Source organism: Cucurbita pepo, unplaced genomic scaffold (genome assembly GCF_002806865.2).
Source record: "Cucurbita pepo subsp. pepo cultivar mu-cu-16 unplaced genomic scaffold, ASM280686v2 Cp4.1_scaffold000201, whole genome shotgun sequence".
Classification (NCBI taxonomy): Eukaryota; Viridiplantae; Streptophyta; class Magnoliopsida; order Cucurbitales; family Cucurbitaceae; genus Cucurbita; species Cucurbita pepo.
This window is the reverse complement of record NW_019646465.1, coordinates 5,720-21,697: the sequence shown is the minus strand read 5'-3', so window position 1 is coordinate 21,697 and position 15,978 is coordinate 5,720. Positions and strand designations below refer to the sequence as shown.

The window sequence follows — 15,978 nt, the reverse complement described above, 5'->3', positions numbered from 1 at the left end:
CATCAATTGGAGAAAGGAACGAGTATCAACAAGGACGTTGGGCCCTAAAGGGGGGTGACTTGTGAGATCTCATATTGGTTGGGGAGAAAAACGAAATAACCTTTATAAGGGTGTGGAAATCTCTCCCTAGCATTAATTTTTAAAAAAACTTTGAGGGTAAACCCGAAAGGGAAAGCCCAAAAAAGACATTATCTTCATTATACGGGATGTAACCCCTATGCCACATAATTAATAGCTGTAGGCCCCTTAAAAAGGACGTATGTCAAAATTAACATTGAAAGAAATGAATAATTTCACCCGTGTTGAAATTGGTCAGGATCTGAAATGACAGCACAACACAAGCCATCATACACTAGAGGCACCGCTTTGTCATCTACTTTGGTTTCATCCCGAACTTCTCCTTGATGGACCAAAAAAATAGATGCTTCCCCGTCCGGGATATAGTTTTTAGCATCCTATTTTGTCCAACTATCTACTTTTGCCCACATTGGTATATCTACATGATATCTGATATATTTTAGGTTCGTATGCTAATCAACTAATATATTTTATATTTTGTATATTTTGTACACTTGAAATTGTATTTGTGAATGATTACCGATTACTCATATATACTAATGATATACTTGAAATGCCTTCTTAATGAATATTAATATGTTATTAAGGTCATTATAATGTCTTATTTCACCGATTTAAATTGAATTATGTTAGAATTGTAAAATACTACTGAAGGTGATGAGCGACTTAATAGAAAACGACCTCCAACGACACTTGAAGAAGCTTCGAGGAATGAAAGCTTAGCGAATTCGAAAGTAGGGAAACATCGGGTAAACCCTAAACCCTTACTTTAGGATAGACTAGGCAATTGTTTGATGCATGCCTAGTGGCACCGACACGTGTCCCTTATGCTTTATGATTACGATGTATGATTATGATGTATGGTGTATGATGACGTATATGAGTTATATGATGATGTTTGATGATGTTTTGTGATGATTACGATGTGTTATGATGATATGATGAAGTAGATAATATTATTTCCTTAATATGATGTTATTTTCTATATTAAATTGAGAAGCATGTTGTGAATGTCATAAGCATTTTTGTATGTACATAAGCATCGGGATACTTTCCCTTTTATGATGATGAATACGGACGCGTACGTTCCGATGATGATAGTGATCATGTCGTGCATAACACTCAGGGGTCTACTGACCTCCGGACGTCACTACAGACAACTAGCTCAATTATGATGGGTCAAGGGGAGTGCAAACTGCGTGGGGATTCACCTTCGCACATGTGGGTTGTGTATAGGGAAGCACTGCACATCCAATTTAGTCCAGACTGGAGACTATCCCTGGATATTTTAATGATAGGTTTCTAGATGCAATTTCCACCTTCCTTATTAGTGGAGTCACTTATTGAGTATTATTCAAAATACTCAGAACATGTGCTACATTATTTTTTAGGTAAGAACAATGTGCCTCTGAACCTATCATAATCAACACGTGCATAGACTAACAACATGTTTAATTGTTTAGACTTAAATTAATTTTCATTATTGTTTTTAATTTTATTTCTGAATTATGTTCGTAAGACCATGACTTTATCATGAAATTTATGATTTTAATGATGTTTTAAGAGTTATATTCCACGACTAAAATGACTATAACTACTTAATTCTTACAAATATTAACTATTTTCGTCGAAGATGGGTTCCTTCCCGTTTAAAAATATTCTTCCCANAAAAAAAAAAAAAAAAAAAAAAAAAAAAAAAAAAAAACGCTCAGCGCTCCTTGGTGTCTCAGTTCTACCAAAAACCAAAACAAAAACGCTTTTTGAAACACTGACGAAGAAGATAATACAATTGCAAATCCATATACATTCACAGAACAACACGACCTCTGAACCAACTTCCATGGACTCTCGCTCTCAGATCTTGCTCCTAACCTAGCCGATTTCCAGGTTCAAATTCCTTCTCCTTTCATCCTATTTCATTCCTCTCTTTTTTGTCGTTTTTTCTTACCTTGATATCATCTATCCCCCATTCTTGCCGCCGTTTTACCTCCTTCGATTGTATCGTCTGTTGTTTCTGGTTGCCGTAATTCTGCTCTGCTCATGTACTGGTTTCGGATCCTTATCAGTTCTTTCTTTCCCTCTGCATTTTCTCTGCTCTGAAGTGTCTGGATTGAGTCTGGTTTCTTTTTTTCTGCTGGATTTCTGCGATTCTGGATTTAGCTTCGTCTAACGTTGTTATTCTAATTGCTCTTGTGATTCTTGTTTGTGTTGGATGAATTTCAATGTCAGAGGTTTTGTTGTAAGGATAAGGAGTGGGAACCTGCTGTGGTGCTGGTGAGGGATATGACGGTCTGACGTAGAGAACGGCGAGATGGACGATAGAGGTGGTGGATCGTTTGTTGCTGTGAGGAGGATTTCTCAAGGACTGGAGCGAGGAAATACTTGCCATTCGTCTTCAGGTGAATATTATCTTGAATTTCGGCATCTCTGTCTCCCACTACTTCTTCTTTACATTAAAATTAGAATTTTTCGTCTTCGCTTTTCTTTCGCTGAAAAGTTCTCTCTCTCTTTCTCTTCCTTTTGCTTTCTTTTCTTTATCTTATTCTTAATTTACGGTTTACTTTTTGGTTTAGAAGTTTAGATCTGTGACTTGAAGTTGAGTGATGTGCGCTAAGCTCTGCTTATACTGAGGCTCTTACTGGCTTCATGCTTGCTGAGATTCAAATCTGTATTGGTGGGTCTACTCAGCGGGATTTTTTTATTTTTATTTTTTAATTTTTCCAGCTCCTCAAGTACCGGAAGTTCGTGATTTTGATATTCAGATTAGTTTCGGATTCATTTTCCAGTTTTTTAAAAAATTTATTGCATTGTACGTTGTCCATTGAAATTTGGGGAAGATATAGATCTTTCCGGCAGAAGTCATGAAACTCATTAATTAACCACGTTTTTTTCTGATTAGATTATTATTTTCTCCTATGTACCGTTGATTGTTGGATGTACGTGATGGCAGGACGCAAGCCTGCCTTAGTTGCTTGACATAACTCAAACACCTTTTGGGGCGTTTGTATTTTTCTTCGTTGATGGCGTTATCTCTACTGCATATTCTAATCCTGTTCTATACAGAAAATATACTATTTATTATTATTATTTTTTTACTGTGCCATTAATTCTTGTTTTTGCTCGTGGAGAAATAGTCTGCAATTACAATCAGTGTTTTGGAATGACGCAAGATCTCTCCTCATTTTTACTCAGTACTTACCCCTGTTTTTTACTTGACTGACCCAAATATAGATTATTCGCAAGTAACTATATTTCAAGTTCAAATCATGAGTTAGGAAAAACGAATTGTAATGATCAAATCGACTTTGTAGCATTAGTGCTCTCAATATGTGTAATGTGCTGTGAATTGTTTTTCAAACTTGTGCTATTTCTTGCATAAACAGCGCCCTCCATGGCTCCACCTTATCCTGTGTTAGTAGGACAATGTTCTGTACTTTTCTCTTATTTCCATTTTCAAATTTGTTTTGCTGTGTTAGAGTGACATTTTCCTTAGCATTATCTAATATCTAATATCTCTGCCATTTTAGAACCCTCTTATTCAGTTATCAGAAACTTGTACTGGTTTCCCTTTCATAAATTATGGCTTTTCGTGGGACTTCTGAAAGACATACCTTTACCATATATTCAAGCTCGGGAAACCATGAATAAGTTGGATAGCAACTAGCAAGGAAATTAAGTTTAATAGCATATACATGAACTGTTGGGCGTGTTTTGTTTTTTAACATATACATTTATCTAGCTGTCTACAGGATTAGAGGACTTTGTAATTGATAGTTGAAAACTTGAATTTTCGTTATTGATCTGCTTTTGTTTTATTTCAGCTGAGGTTGTGGCAGGATCAGCTGCATGGCTTGGCCGGGGTCTTTCTTGTGTTTGTGCACAGAGAAGAGAAAGTGATGCGCGCTCATCATTTGACTTGACCTCTGCACAGGTAACTTTATGCATTTGGTGACTGTTAACTTCCATTTTCGTTGAATGGGAAGGAGTCTTATTTTAACTATTATTTTGATTTGACGATGTGTTTGGAGGCTGGAGAGCTAGTGGTTTATTTGGCTGTTTGCTTTTTTCTTAAGCTTACACCACTTAGATGGACTGTGAAGGGAGCTGTAGCAATGTGTATTGTAGAAAGAAAAGAAAAGGATTATCTCGTTTCTTTGTTTTTTGGGCGTCTTCTTTTTAAAAAAACATATTCTCATAATTGTCATCCACTGTTAAGAATTCAAATGATAGTCCTTTATGCTCTTGTTCTTTGTGCTGCTGCATATTCTTTTGTGAGTGGTTTGTGATTTAACAAAAGAGCTTCGGTGTCTCTCAAAACTGTGTTTAAGGTAATGGGTTATTCTTTCATTGTCTGCCATGATGAGGATGGAGATCTGATTATAACTTTTAGAGCTTGTGGGCTTATGCTTATTTGAATTGAATTGTAGTTTCAGTCTAGTGTAAGTCTAGCTTTACACTGTGTACTTATCTTTCATGAATGATGTGTTAAATATCCCAAGTCTCCTTGCTGTAGTAAGCTATTCAATTTGAATTCTTTTAGTGAGAGAGCACTGAAAATGGCATTAAGTCTTTGTTGGTCCACTTGTGTTCCTTTTTTTTCTTTTTTAATTCGTTTACTTGACACGAGGATTCCATTTTTCTAAAGCATCCTCTATACTCTCTCATCCAGTAATTTTAAGAGTGCTTTATTGTTGCATTTTAGTAGACATGGTTGAGACAAAGCCGGATGGATATGCAGTTTAAGAGTGCTAGGGTTTTCTACTATGTTCTTAATAGTTTCATACTTAATGGATGTCGAATAGCCAAGTTCCAATACCCATATTTATAGAAGAGGGCAATAAAATTTCTTTCACATGACTAAGTAAATTTTGCTTGTTCATAGTTGGAATACACACAAACAAGTTCTGAAATTTCATTTCATACAAAGTGTTCATTGCCTTCATCTACACCTGTTTAAACTTAATTTTTCTCCTTCCAAATAATTTTCGCGCATTCAAAAGTAAATCCTTGAGGTGCAAACAATTTATGTGCAGTGCACTCTGATAATTGATTTTATTGGTTTAATTTAACTTTGAATATAGTTCTTTGATTGGTCTTTGACACTCCTGCAGCATTCCTTTGTAGTTTTCATATCTCTAGAGGAACAATACACAAACTACTTTTGTTAACTGTTTTAAGATAGAATCAGTATCTCAAAATCACAGCACATGTTGGTTCTTTTATTAGGAGGAATGCTTGCTGAGACTGCAGAACCGCATAGATATTGCTTATGATAGTTCAATCCTTGAGCACCAGGTTTGTTTTCTGCGCAACGTTTTTGTCATGTACGATGTAAAATATAGAGATTCTGCGTGTCTGGTGGCGGGAGAACCTGAGATGATTATTGTTTAGTTTTTCTCCTTTATGAAGATTTGAACTCTTGATAGGAGGCTCTAAGGGCTCTATGGAATGTGGCCTTCCCGGAGGAAGAACTTCGTGGTTTGATATCTGAGCAGTGGAAGGAAATGGGCTGGCAAGGAAAGGATCCATCGACAGATTTTAGGTAACTAAGAATTACGTTGTAGCTCATACTTGACATGAATAGCTCTTATGTTTTCTTGTTGCAGTTATTCCTGTGTTAATTCTTATTTATTGTGTTTTATCTCTAGGGGTGGTGGTTTTATTTCATTGGAGAACTTGTTATTCTTCGCCAGAAATTTTCCGGTATGCAACTTTTTGACACCTTGCTTTTTAACTCCTTGGAGTTTTGACTTAGTTTGCTTTTGGATAAAAGGAACCTAAAGTTATTAAATGAAAATTGGATATACTGATTTTCACAGACAAACCTAGACATTTACTGATGAGTACATGCANTTTTTTTTTTTTTTTTTTTTTTTTTTTGGGTGTGGAGGGAGGCAAATGCATGCTTTACAGTATTTCGTGATATTTCTGATGCCGTGACCAATGGTTTTTTTTTTCCTTTCTCACGAACTAATGGCATGAAATTATATTTGCAGTCAAGCCACGGACACTTGTGGGAGCAACTTTCTTGAAGTTTCTTGCAGGTAATTTGCAACCAATTTGTTGAGTATTTGCACGAAGTGAAAGCCATATTTGCCGAGTGAAATGCTTTTACTGCTCGTAGTTTCTCAATGTCACGAATATGTGTAGCTATTGATTATGCGATATCTTCTTAGATGATTTCATAATATATTGATGGATAATTATCCATGCGAAACAAGCATCTCTTTTTTAAATCAACTAATCCAGGTATTTCTTTTTTCCTGACAGAAAATGATTCGGCATTTGACATACTCTATTGTATCACGTTCAAACTAATGGATCATGAATGGCTTGCCATGCGTGCATCATATATGGACTTCAATGTATGTAGTTCTGAACTTGAATTTTCCTTGAAATTGTCAAATTTATTCTTTGCCTGCTGATCGATATATGCGTTGTTCCCGGTTTTACGTATTATATTCGATAAATATCCTCTCAAACTTTAGGTTACATTTCTTCAAATCAAATCAAACCAAACTGACTTGTGATACATTCAACTTGTGCCACTCCGGAATCTTGATCCTTGACACCTTCTTTTTGAGAAGTGAAAGCACATTCATGGGTGTTTCCTTTCCCTATGTTATGGCCCGAGAAGCATAGAAATTAGATGTTTAATTTGAAATTTCAGCATACTCGATGGGATGATGAAGTTGTTGAGGATTGTTGGGAGGGAGTCCCATGTTGGCTAATTTAGGGAATGATCATGGGTTCATAAGTAAGGAATACATCTCCATTGTTATGAGGTCTTTTGGGGAAGCCCAAAACAAAGTCATGAGAGCTTATGCTCAAAGTGAACAATATCATACCATTGTGAAGAGTTGTGATTCCTAACGGAAGCTACCTTAAATGGTTCAAGTTTATTATATATGTCCTAAAAGTTTTTTTTGTTACTCTCTTTATAGACGGTAAAAGTTTTTTTTGTTACTCTCTTTATAGACGGTAATGAAAGCAACACGACGACAACTAGAAAAAGAGCTCCTAGCCGAGGACATTTCAAGACTAGAAGAACTACCCTCATACGGCCTTCTCAATCAGTAGCNACCAAAAAAAAAAAAAAGAAAACAAGAAGAAGAAGAAGAAGAAGAATCAAGCAAGCAAACAAACAAACAAACTAAAAAGTAAAGAATGTTACTGTGGTACAGTTTCAGCTTCGACCATCCATATGCGCTTACGGTTATCGTCTTTTAACCCTAAAGTTTTTGGAATGCATTACAGAAGTCATTCCAGGATCTTCTTCGAAAGCAGGAGGGAGATCGGTCTCTATGGGAATACCCATTTGCTGTTGCTGGGGTGAACATCACATTTATGCTTATTCAAATGCTTGATCTTGAAGCAGGTTTGCTCTCTCTATGAATCAATATATTCAATGGAAATTTAATGATAGTTGCCACATTTAATTCGAAAACTGCCTCTTTGACGTCAAATTAACTTTTGTGCAGCTTAGAATGTACCAAATTTGATTCACTGTGTTTGTATGTGCTCGCGTGTTTTTTTTTTTTTTTTTTTTTTTTTTTTTTTTTTTTTTTTTTCCTCTTCTCGGAATTTGAGGTTGAGACTTGTTTGCAATTAAGTTTGATGGATGAGCTTTTTTTATTTTATTTATTTTATTTTATTTATTTTTTATTTTTTAAATTTCACACTCTGCATACAAGACTTCCTCTCATGACTTGTGAATGTGAAACACCATAATGATTTTTTGTTTGTTTTGTTTGTTTTGTTTGTTTTGGGATCTAACCTATGAAATTTAATGCATGAGGAAGAATGTGCCATTCTTGGATTACTTTGCGTGGTCTGACAACTTTCAAATGTTGAGAGAAAGGGAAAAAGTTGGAACTTGCATTATACTTTTATCAATCTCGCTCTCATGTTTGGTTCTACATCTCTATACTAAGCTTTGGCAAAATGTATGTGTTGGTATTATATGATGAAAGGTTAATTAAAAATGAATGCAATGCATATATTATTTTCGAATTAGATCTACCTTGGTTAGGGAAGATGAATGAAAATAGGTGGTGCCAGACTTAGGGGTGTTGGGCTCTTGTTTAAGATAAATAAAACCATTGGAATTAGAACCCTACTAGGTTTGTTTGGAGAGATCTGAGATCTAGAAAAACATATTTGAAGTGTAGAATGGGAAGCCTAGGAATCAAAAACCTGTGTTTAGAGTATTGTGTTACTTTTTTTTTGGTACTTTGCTCTCCCCTCAATTTTATGGTGGAAGTTTTGTGAATTTGTGTATGAAACATTTTGTTTATGTTAGATTAGAATAAGAAAATTGTTTTTATAACAATCAAAACATTGTTTACCATTAACGAAAAGGAAAGTACAAAGTATAGAAGTAAGATACAAAAGTATAAGCTATTGAGTATTGTGTTTTAAAGCTTGTGTAATTAAATATTTTTATTTGTTAATAAAATAATTTTTCAATATAAGATCCAAAGTTATTTTATTATAATTTTGAGCAACTATGAAGTTGATGTACTAAAGAATCATGCTCAGATTCTTAGTTGAGATGACACATTTTATAATTTTTATAAGTGATCATCGTATTATTTATGTGGAGACATGTGAGTGAAGATATGATCATCGTATTATTTATGTGGAGACATGTGAGTGAAGATATCATATATGATGAGTTTGTATAAATTTAAATCACAAAATGTTTAATCTCTTTTTATTAATGATTTTAATTTTAAACTTCTATTTATGGGGCTGGTTCTTTTGACTTGCATGAGTGGAATGACCTTCATAGCTAATTTAATAAGTCTACACTTTTATGGAATAGACCAAATATTGAGTCGCTACCTAAATTTAGGAGATAGAATTCATTTCTTCTCACATAGGAAAGTAGATGAATTCTCTTTTTAAGAGATAATTTCAAGACTTGGACAATAAGATCTTACCTTTTCACGGGTTTGAGAGAGACTTAATATATAATTGAGTTGCAAATAAATTGTTTTTGATATATATTAAGTTGCAAATAAATTGTTTATCGTACCTTATGTAATTGATGAATTTTTTATTATTAGTTATAAATACCAAATGAATTTTTGATTCGATTGAAATTTTAAATGACGAAGAACCAAGTTGCATGTAATGATTATATTTATTTATGGACATATTTTAATCTACCATTTTATGAATGACAAGAGTTTAATAAATTAATTTTGTAGAAAGAAAATTAGAAAAGTTTAAATTAATATTTAATAAGAAAAAACATGTTTATTGAATTTAAATATGAGTGAGGTTATTAATGGATTGAGTTACATTAAAGAAAAGATATTTATAAAATTTAGTTGATATTTAAAAATATGTATTAAAATATGTTAGATACTAAATATGACCAAATTTCTCACATATCACAATAAATAGGATTATATCACAATAAATAATCTAGGATTATTGGTTGAGCGGTTGATTTCATGAATGCTATTTGATCTATTGATGATTCCTAACATGTTTAGATTTAGCAAGGTTTAAACTACTATTGTGGAGATATAGACTCATGAAAAGAGATTAGTAAGCTGATTTAAAGTTGTTCAACTATTATTTGGATAAGATGGTAAAATATTGTACAAATTTTTATAGGCATATACGAAGATAGACTTTGAAATGAGGAATACGACTTAAAACTATGAAACCATAAATTGAGATTGAGCTAGTAATAGATATTTTACGAAAATTCTATTAGGTCTCTTGCTTGTGTGATAAAGGTTTTTTTTTTAGGAAATAACTCCAAGGAGATGATCATTCCCTGTGATTATAGGGAAAGTACTCAAATGAAGCTTTAGTTGTATGGGTAAAGAGGTTAATTGTGAGACACTCTAGCAAGACTTAAACCGTGTAACATCAAGATAGTTATCAATTGTAATACTTAAAAAAAAAATAAAAAAAAAAAAAAAAAAAAAAAGAAAGAAAAGAAAAGAAAAGAAAAGAAAAGAAAAAAGTCGGTCAAAGCCCAAGGGGCAAAATAGACATTTTACCCCTCACCCCATTGTAGGGGTCTTGAGGGTTTCCACAGGATCCCTGCAAAAGAGAGAAGTGTGAGAAAGAAGGTTGAGAGAAAGTTTGAGAGAGAATTGAATAGCCGGAGTCTTCGTCGGAGAGTCACTGACGGAATCCATTCCCTACTAAGACCTACACTATGGAGTCCTTTTTGGAGAGAAGTAAGAACTCGTGTTGTTGAGATTTCCTCCTCTTTCGTCAAGATCAGAAAGAAAACCCGCAAGGTAAGATTTCGAACGATACTTTTCAGATCTGAGATCTTTGTTTGGGAGTAGAGTGTTTAAGTTTACTACCTTCATCCAGGGAAGATCCGTCACTAATTTTGTGAGGAAATAAACGTCGAGATCTGAGAATCTTTCCAAGAACAGTAAGGATGTTACCGGACCTCTTTCCGACGCTCATAACTCATCGTATGACTAAGTAAAAATCAAGAAAAAAATATTGGCACGTAGGTTGAAGTATGATCAAACTTTGTTGAAGAAGCCATTACTGTTTGGATTAATAATCGAGAGATAGAAAATGGAAAGAACCTCGGAAAACTAATCGAAAACCTTGATTTTCTGCTAGGAGGAGAGAGAAGCCGCCGGTGTGCCACGTGTCAACCGGCTAGAGGACCGCGTGCGCCAACCACCTTCGGACACACGTCGAACGCCACCTGGGAAAACGCGGCTCCAGCCTCCCTGCGTCACGCATCCCCGGCAACGCAACCTTGCTCGCATCCCTCGGCTGACCCGATACCCGCGCGGCGAACCAAACCGAACCGACGACCCGCGGTCCACCCGAACCACTGTTTTCGAACCGAACCGGCGACCCGCGACTGCAGAAAATCCTGGGCGCGTGACACTCACGCGTGGAACCTGCGAGTGGTTGCACCCCGGCGCGTGGCTGGCGCATGGAAGCGCGTGTAAGCTTATTTTCGACTTCTGTTTTCCCTATTTTCCTCCTGATTCCAATCCTAACTCCATTTTATATGAAATAGGACCTAATTGAGGAAAATCACTACCTTTTAATACGCCAATTGTGTGGAACCGGTGCGTTAGGGCACGCATCATTCAAGTAAGTCACCACACGGAATTTTAGGAAGTAATACTTGTAGGAGTCGCTTGGAATGCATACATGCTAGTTTAATTATCTTAGGTCATAGCTTTCCGTTATTGATCGTAGGTAATTGACTTTTAAAAGCAAGATGTATGGTGTGGATTATTATGAGAATTACCTTAGTACTGCTGTTATGTTGTAAGTTTCCATTCATTATGATTATGTATACTTCATGCTGAAAGAAGGATGGGAATTTGTGAAATATGCGCTCCGGGAGTTAATGGATGTTATCGCCCTGTTGAGCATGTATGTTTATTTTGCATGAATTTTGTATGATGATGCTGGATGATTGTAGTTGCATATTCAGTTAATTTTCATGACCCACTGGTATAATAAAGTCTAGAGATTTGTGGTTAGAGCGACAAGTCACCAAGGAATAGACTTTACCTTTCTCTAGTAATCTAACCGACCATCACGACATACAAACCACTTCTAGAGTACCCTTAGGCTACTTGTGTGTGGATGGTGTTATAGCTTCGTGGGGGACCAGCGGGTTCCTGATCAGGACTCGACTGCTCAATAGTCGTTTAGTATGGGAAGCAGGATACCCACATCGTAATTGACCATTTAGCTGGATGGGATGGGGGAGGTAGCCCTCCCAAATACAAGGGGATTACCATGGGGCGAGGGGGTTGCAGCTCACTTTCTAGGCAAGAACCCAGGTAATCTCATACCCATGCCGAGGTAGCCACTCGCAAGTCACTAACCCAACACAGGTTAGCATAAAAGGAACTCTAGGGGTATAAATATAAAGTCTAAGAACCAGAGAAGCCGAAGGGACAAGTCCCAAGGGGAAAGCCCTAATGAGGTAAGACCAGAACCAGATGTTCTAGAGCCAAAGGGAAGTCCGTGGTTGTTTGTTAAGTTTAGGGTGCGACGAGAGCCAAAAAGTAGGTGGCTTACTGAGTATAATTTTTACACTCATTCTTGCTATACCTTTTTTTTTTTTTAGGTACGTGAGGCGTCGAGTCAAGAGAGGGCACGTTGATCGTGTCCTAGGGCGTCAGTCTAGTTTTACTAAATAGTACACTTTGTCTTTCATGTTTTCCTTCTTGTTTTTACCTAGACACATGTACTTTTGGTAATAAAACATTTTTCTTACCAAATAAATGAAATACTTCTGGAATAATGTTTTCCTTGAATTTCTCGCTTACACACTACATGTCATAGTCATTGTTAGTCACGGCTTGAAGTTATTTATTTCGGGTCGTGACATTAATAGTATAACTCTGCTTTCTTAGAGTTATCAATACCTTTAAGAACATATCTACCGATAGTCTTGGAGTTTGAGGATGTATTTTTTGGGAAGCTATTAGGTTTACCCTCATTTAGGAAAGTGAGCTTTAGAATCAATTTGGAACCAAGAATCACCTCAATCTCAAAAACACCATATAGGATGACTCCCACCGAGCTCAAGGAACTTGAGTTGCTCGATAACGGTTTTCTTCGATCTAGTGTATTAACATAGAGTTATACCATCACTCAGTATTAAGGAAGATGATATATCGAAAACTGCGTTTAAAAGTTGTTACTACAACTATGAGTTTAGGGTAATGTCCTTAGGCTGGTTCAACGCCCTTACAACATTCATGAAACTAAGAGCGGGGTACTTAAAGACTTTCTCAACACGTTCATAATTGTTTTTTTATCGATATTACGTTGATGTACTTCAAAATAGAAGTGAAACATGAGATCCACCTAAGAAAGAAAGGTTTTGTTGATGTTTAGAGCACATAAATTATGCGTCAAATTCTTCACAAGTGAATTTTAACTTCAAGTGGTAGCCTTCCTTGGGCACCTCATGTTGACGGAAGGCATCTTAGTAGACTTAAGCCAAGGTAGAAGTCATTATGAAATAATGACCTCGCAGATAAAAAGCTTCTTAGGGTTGGTAGGATATTACTTATGCTTCATTTGGAACTTCCACAAGATATCGGCACCACTTACCTCACATGGAATATGACGTGTGAAAAGCTTCACAGAGCTTAACGAGAAGCTTGTGACAACGCAAGCATGAAAATGGTAAATAATAGGTTATGCCCCTAACAATTCAAGAGGTATGAGTGTAACGATCCAACTCATGATTTGGGGTTGGTGGCGAAAGTATTTGCACTATTATAGATTTGGCTGATCTCATTTTGTGACATGTTGCAAAGAATACAAAGGTTATATTTATTTTATTAAGATGAGAAGCTCTCACACATTCACAAAATTGAAAAATATAATAAATTCAGTGGTTAGATATATGCTTAAAACTTGTTGCAACACAAAAGAAACATGGAAGAAATCCGAATACCTTTCACTTTACAAGTTCAAATGAGAAAAGAAACACATTCAGTTGAAGACACCAATTGACATTCACAGATAAGGATGCAAACCAAAGTTCCCAACATTTTACAGAAATGAAAGGGGAAAAGAATCAGTTCTCCGGTGAGCTCGGAAGCAGTTCTATTTGATCCAATATGTCCGCAGGGAACTCATTGAAGAAGCTTTCTGGGTTCTCAACATTCTCCCTTACAACATCATGACTCGAGCAACGTCCCATTGGTTCGTAAAACTGTAGCCCGAACGGAAACTGTACTTCATTATCTAATTGAGAAACATCCAAAGGCTCAAGGAAAACATCAATGTTGGGATCATGGAGTAGTCCTTGAGATGAAAATGTTGAACCTAGTGGCAGAGGGTGGAAATTGGTTTGTGGATCGGATTTGATCGTAATCGGAAATGGGTTGAATTCCGGTTGAACAAAGTCTTGACCAAAACCAAGTAATTTGGGTCTGTAAAGATCAGGTAACGAGCAGAACATATCAACAGCTTCAGCATTATCAGCGCTGAAAGATGATGAACACGACATTGGCCTTGAGGATGCATCCCCGTCTGATGCACAGCTCAGCTTTGGTGCCTTGAAAGTTTAAGAAAACCAAACACATAAGAACAGTCATAAGATCTTGTTAGCCAACAGATAAAGATCAAACCAACAACATTACAAGTCCTGAAATACCTCCATGGAAGGAACATCAAAATCGACTGGCTTTTCTTTTCTAGTGCTTCTCTGCAATTTGGAAGGAGTAGTTGAATTCTGCAGAAGCCTAGCCAATCTCTTCTGCCTGCTACTCCAAAAATTCTTCACATCGTTATCGGTTCGGCCGGGCAAGTAAGTCGCTATCTTCGCCCATTTGTTCCCAAACTGTGCCTGCAATTCTATCACTACCCTTTCCTCCTCTGCCGTGAACTTACACCCACTTGGGGGAAATGGGCGAGAACAAGAAATCCAAACATATTAGCAATGAATAGAACTTGTAGTGTTACGGCATGGTCGAGGAATCTCTCTTTCAGACATTTTCACAAACAGTTTGCAGGCACATAGACAAAATAATGGACAAAAACAGAGGGATTTGGTGGAACACAGAAAAACAGAACACACAAACTCATATTCCTTGAAATTAGATCGGAATCTCGTGGAAGAAAAATCCATAACACAACTTGAAGAACCATAATCTAGAAATTACTCTTACAGACATTTTCACAAACAGTTTGCAGGCACCAAAAAAAAAAAAAAAATAATAATAAAATAAAAAAACTCGAACACAAAACGGGTGCGGGTAGATCAAACAACAAAACAGAACAAGAAACCCCAACCCACATCAAACACCTTTGAATTCATCCATGAAAAACCAAAAGCAGAAAGGAAGGAAAGTAAATTAATGGCGGTCAAGCAAGAATCGCGTACTTTTTCAAGTTGGGTCTGAGTTTATTGACCCAACGAAGACGGCAGGACTTGCCGGTCCTCTGAAGAAGGCCTTTGGATCGAATGGAGCTCCAGTCTCTGGGGCCGAACCGCTTAACATGATTCAAAAGCACTTCATCTTCCTCCAATTTCCATGGCCCTTTTCGTAAAGCTTCCTGTGATCCACTTTCTTCCATTGTTGGTTTCCTCTTACAGTGCACTATGTTTATCCGACGCCATGTTTGAGCATGCAGGCGCTTCTACTTGCAGATTAATGGTTTCTGTTGATTGGTTTTTGTTGAAGCGATGTGGCGGTTGAGACGGTTATGAGCCACTTCCCGGCATTTCCCCACGTTCTCTGCATTTTCTCTTTTCTTTTCATTTTTCCTTCCTTTAAAAAATTTAAAAATTTATATATATATATATATAAAAAAAAAAAAAAAACTTATAATTATTTTAAATTTATTCACCTGTGAATAATTATAAGAATGGTTTAATATAATTTTGTAATGGAGATGTTGTAAGTGTTGAATGATTGAAGTCCCACATCGGCTAATTTAGAGAATGATCATAGGTTTATAAATGAGGAATAAAAGTAAAGTCAGTGGACAATATCATACTATTGTGGAGAGTCGTGTTCGTCTAATAGTAAGAACATACTATATAATAATGTCTAAGAGGTCTCTAAACTTTTATTTTCTCAGTTCAACCTTTCAAAGAGTAAGAAATTGAACTATCTTATTAAATTACACTTAGGGTAGTTCAAACCTTATATACGAATCATTGTGTATCTAAATAGTATTTTGACCCATAATACAACAACTTGCATCTAGTATGGGTCAAAATAAATTGAGTTCATTTCACATCCACCAAATTTGATGTTAGAGCTTGAAAATCGAGCTCTTTGCCTGAATTTTAACAACCAATTCATCTATAAACACCTATGAAAGGATAACAACCTTCGATTTTGATAAGGATTGCCGTGAGGAAGAAGAAACTAGAAAGAACTCAATGGCTATTTTTTTTGT

The 15,978-nt window shown here is 36.1% G+C and overlaps 2 protein-coding genes and 2 long non-coding RNA genes across 4 annotated transcripts; 3 read left to right on the top strand and 1 right to left on the bottom strand.

Moving 5' to 3' along the window:
* Positions 1-1,779: 1,779 nt before the first annotated feature.
* Positions 1,780-7,564, top strand: LOC111784445 (ELMO domain-containing protein 2-like). The gene is made up of 8 exons (XM_023665151.1): positions 1,780-1,965; positions 2,308-2,477; positions 3,900-4,009; positions 5,305-5,373; positions 5,505-5,620; positions 5,727-5,781; positions 7,336-7,456; positions 7,560-7,564. The coding sequence occupies exons 2-8, from the start codon at positions 2,390-2,392 to the stop codon at positions 7,562-7,564; spliced, it is 564 nt and encodes a 187-aa protein (XP_023520919.1). The 5' UTR covers positions 1,780-1,965; positions 2,308-2,389.
* LOC111784444 lies at positions 6,071-7,158 on the top strand. The gene is made up of 3 exons (XR_002813537.1): positions 6,071-6,122; positions 6,349-6,443; positions 7,057-7,158. It is a non-coding gene; the product is annotated as an uncharacterized LOC111784444 (long non-coding RNA).
* A 2,618-nt stretch (positions 7,565-10,182) lies between the features above and the next one.
* On the top strand, positions 10,183-12,315 carry LOC111784448. The gene is made up of 5 exons (XR_002813538.1): positions 10,183-10,349; positions 10,429-10,492; positions 10,693-11,029; positions 11,105-11,181; positions 12,176-12,315. It is a non-coding gene; the product is annotated as an uncharacterized LOC111784448 (long non-coding RNA).
* Positions 12,316-13,435: 1,120 nt separating this feature from the next.
* On the bottom strand, positions 13,436-15,312 carry LOC111784447 (transcription factor DUO1-like). The gene is made up of 3 exons (XM_023665152.1): positions 14,954-15,312; positions 14,225-14,465; positions 13,436-14,125 (listed from the first exon to the last, which is right to left on the bottom strand). The coding sequence occupies exons 1-3, from the start codon at positions 15,145-15,147 to the stop codon at positions 13,643-13,645; spliced, it is 918 nt and encodes a 305-aa protein (XP_023520920.1). The 5' UTR covers positions 15,148-15,312; the 3' UTR covers positions 13,436-13,642.
* Between the last annotated feature and the right edge of the window lie 666 nt (positions 15,313-15,978).

Coding starts and splice junctions, on each gene's coding strand:
- LOC111784445 (XM_023665151.1), top strand. CDS start 2,390: ATGGACGATAGAGGTGGTGGATCGTTTGTTGCTGTGAGGAGGATTTCT. Junction 4,010..5,304: donor TTGACTTGACCTCTGCACAG/GTAACTTTATGC, acceptor TTCTTTTATTAG/GAGGAATGCTTGCTGAGACT. Junction 5,374..5,504: donor GTTCAATCCTTGAGCACCAG/GTTTGTTTTCTG, acceptor AACTCTTGATAG/GAGGCTCTAAGGGCTCTATG.
- LOC111784447 (XM_023665152.1), bottom strand. CDS start 15,147: ATGGAAGAAAGTGGATCACAGGAAGCTTTACGAAAAGGGCCATGGAAA. Junction 14,466..14,953: donor CTCAGACCCAACTTGAAAAA/GTACGCGATTCT, acceptor ATTTCCCCCAAG/TGGGTGTAAGTTCACGGCAG. Junction 14,126..14,224: donor TTGATGTTCCTTCCATGGAG/GTATTTCAGGAC, acceptor TAAACTTTCAAG/GCACCAAAGCTGAGCTGTGC.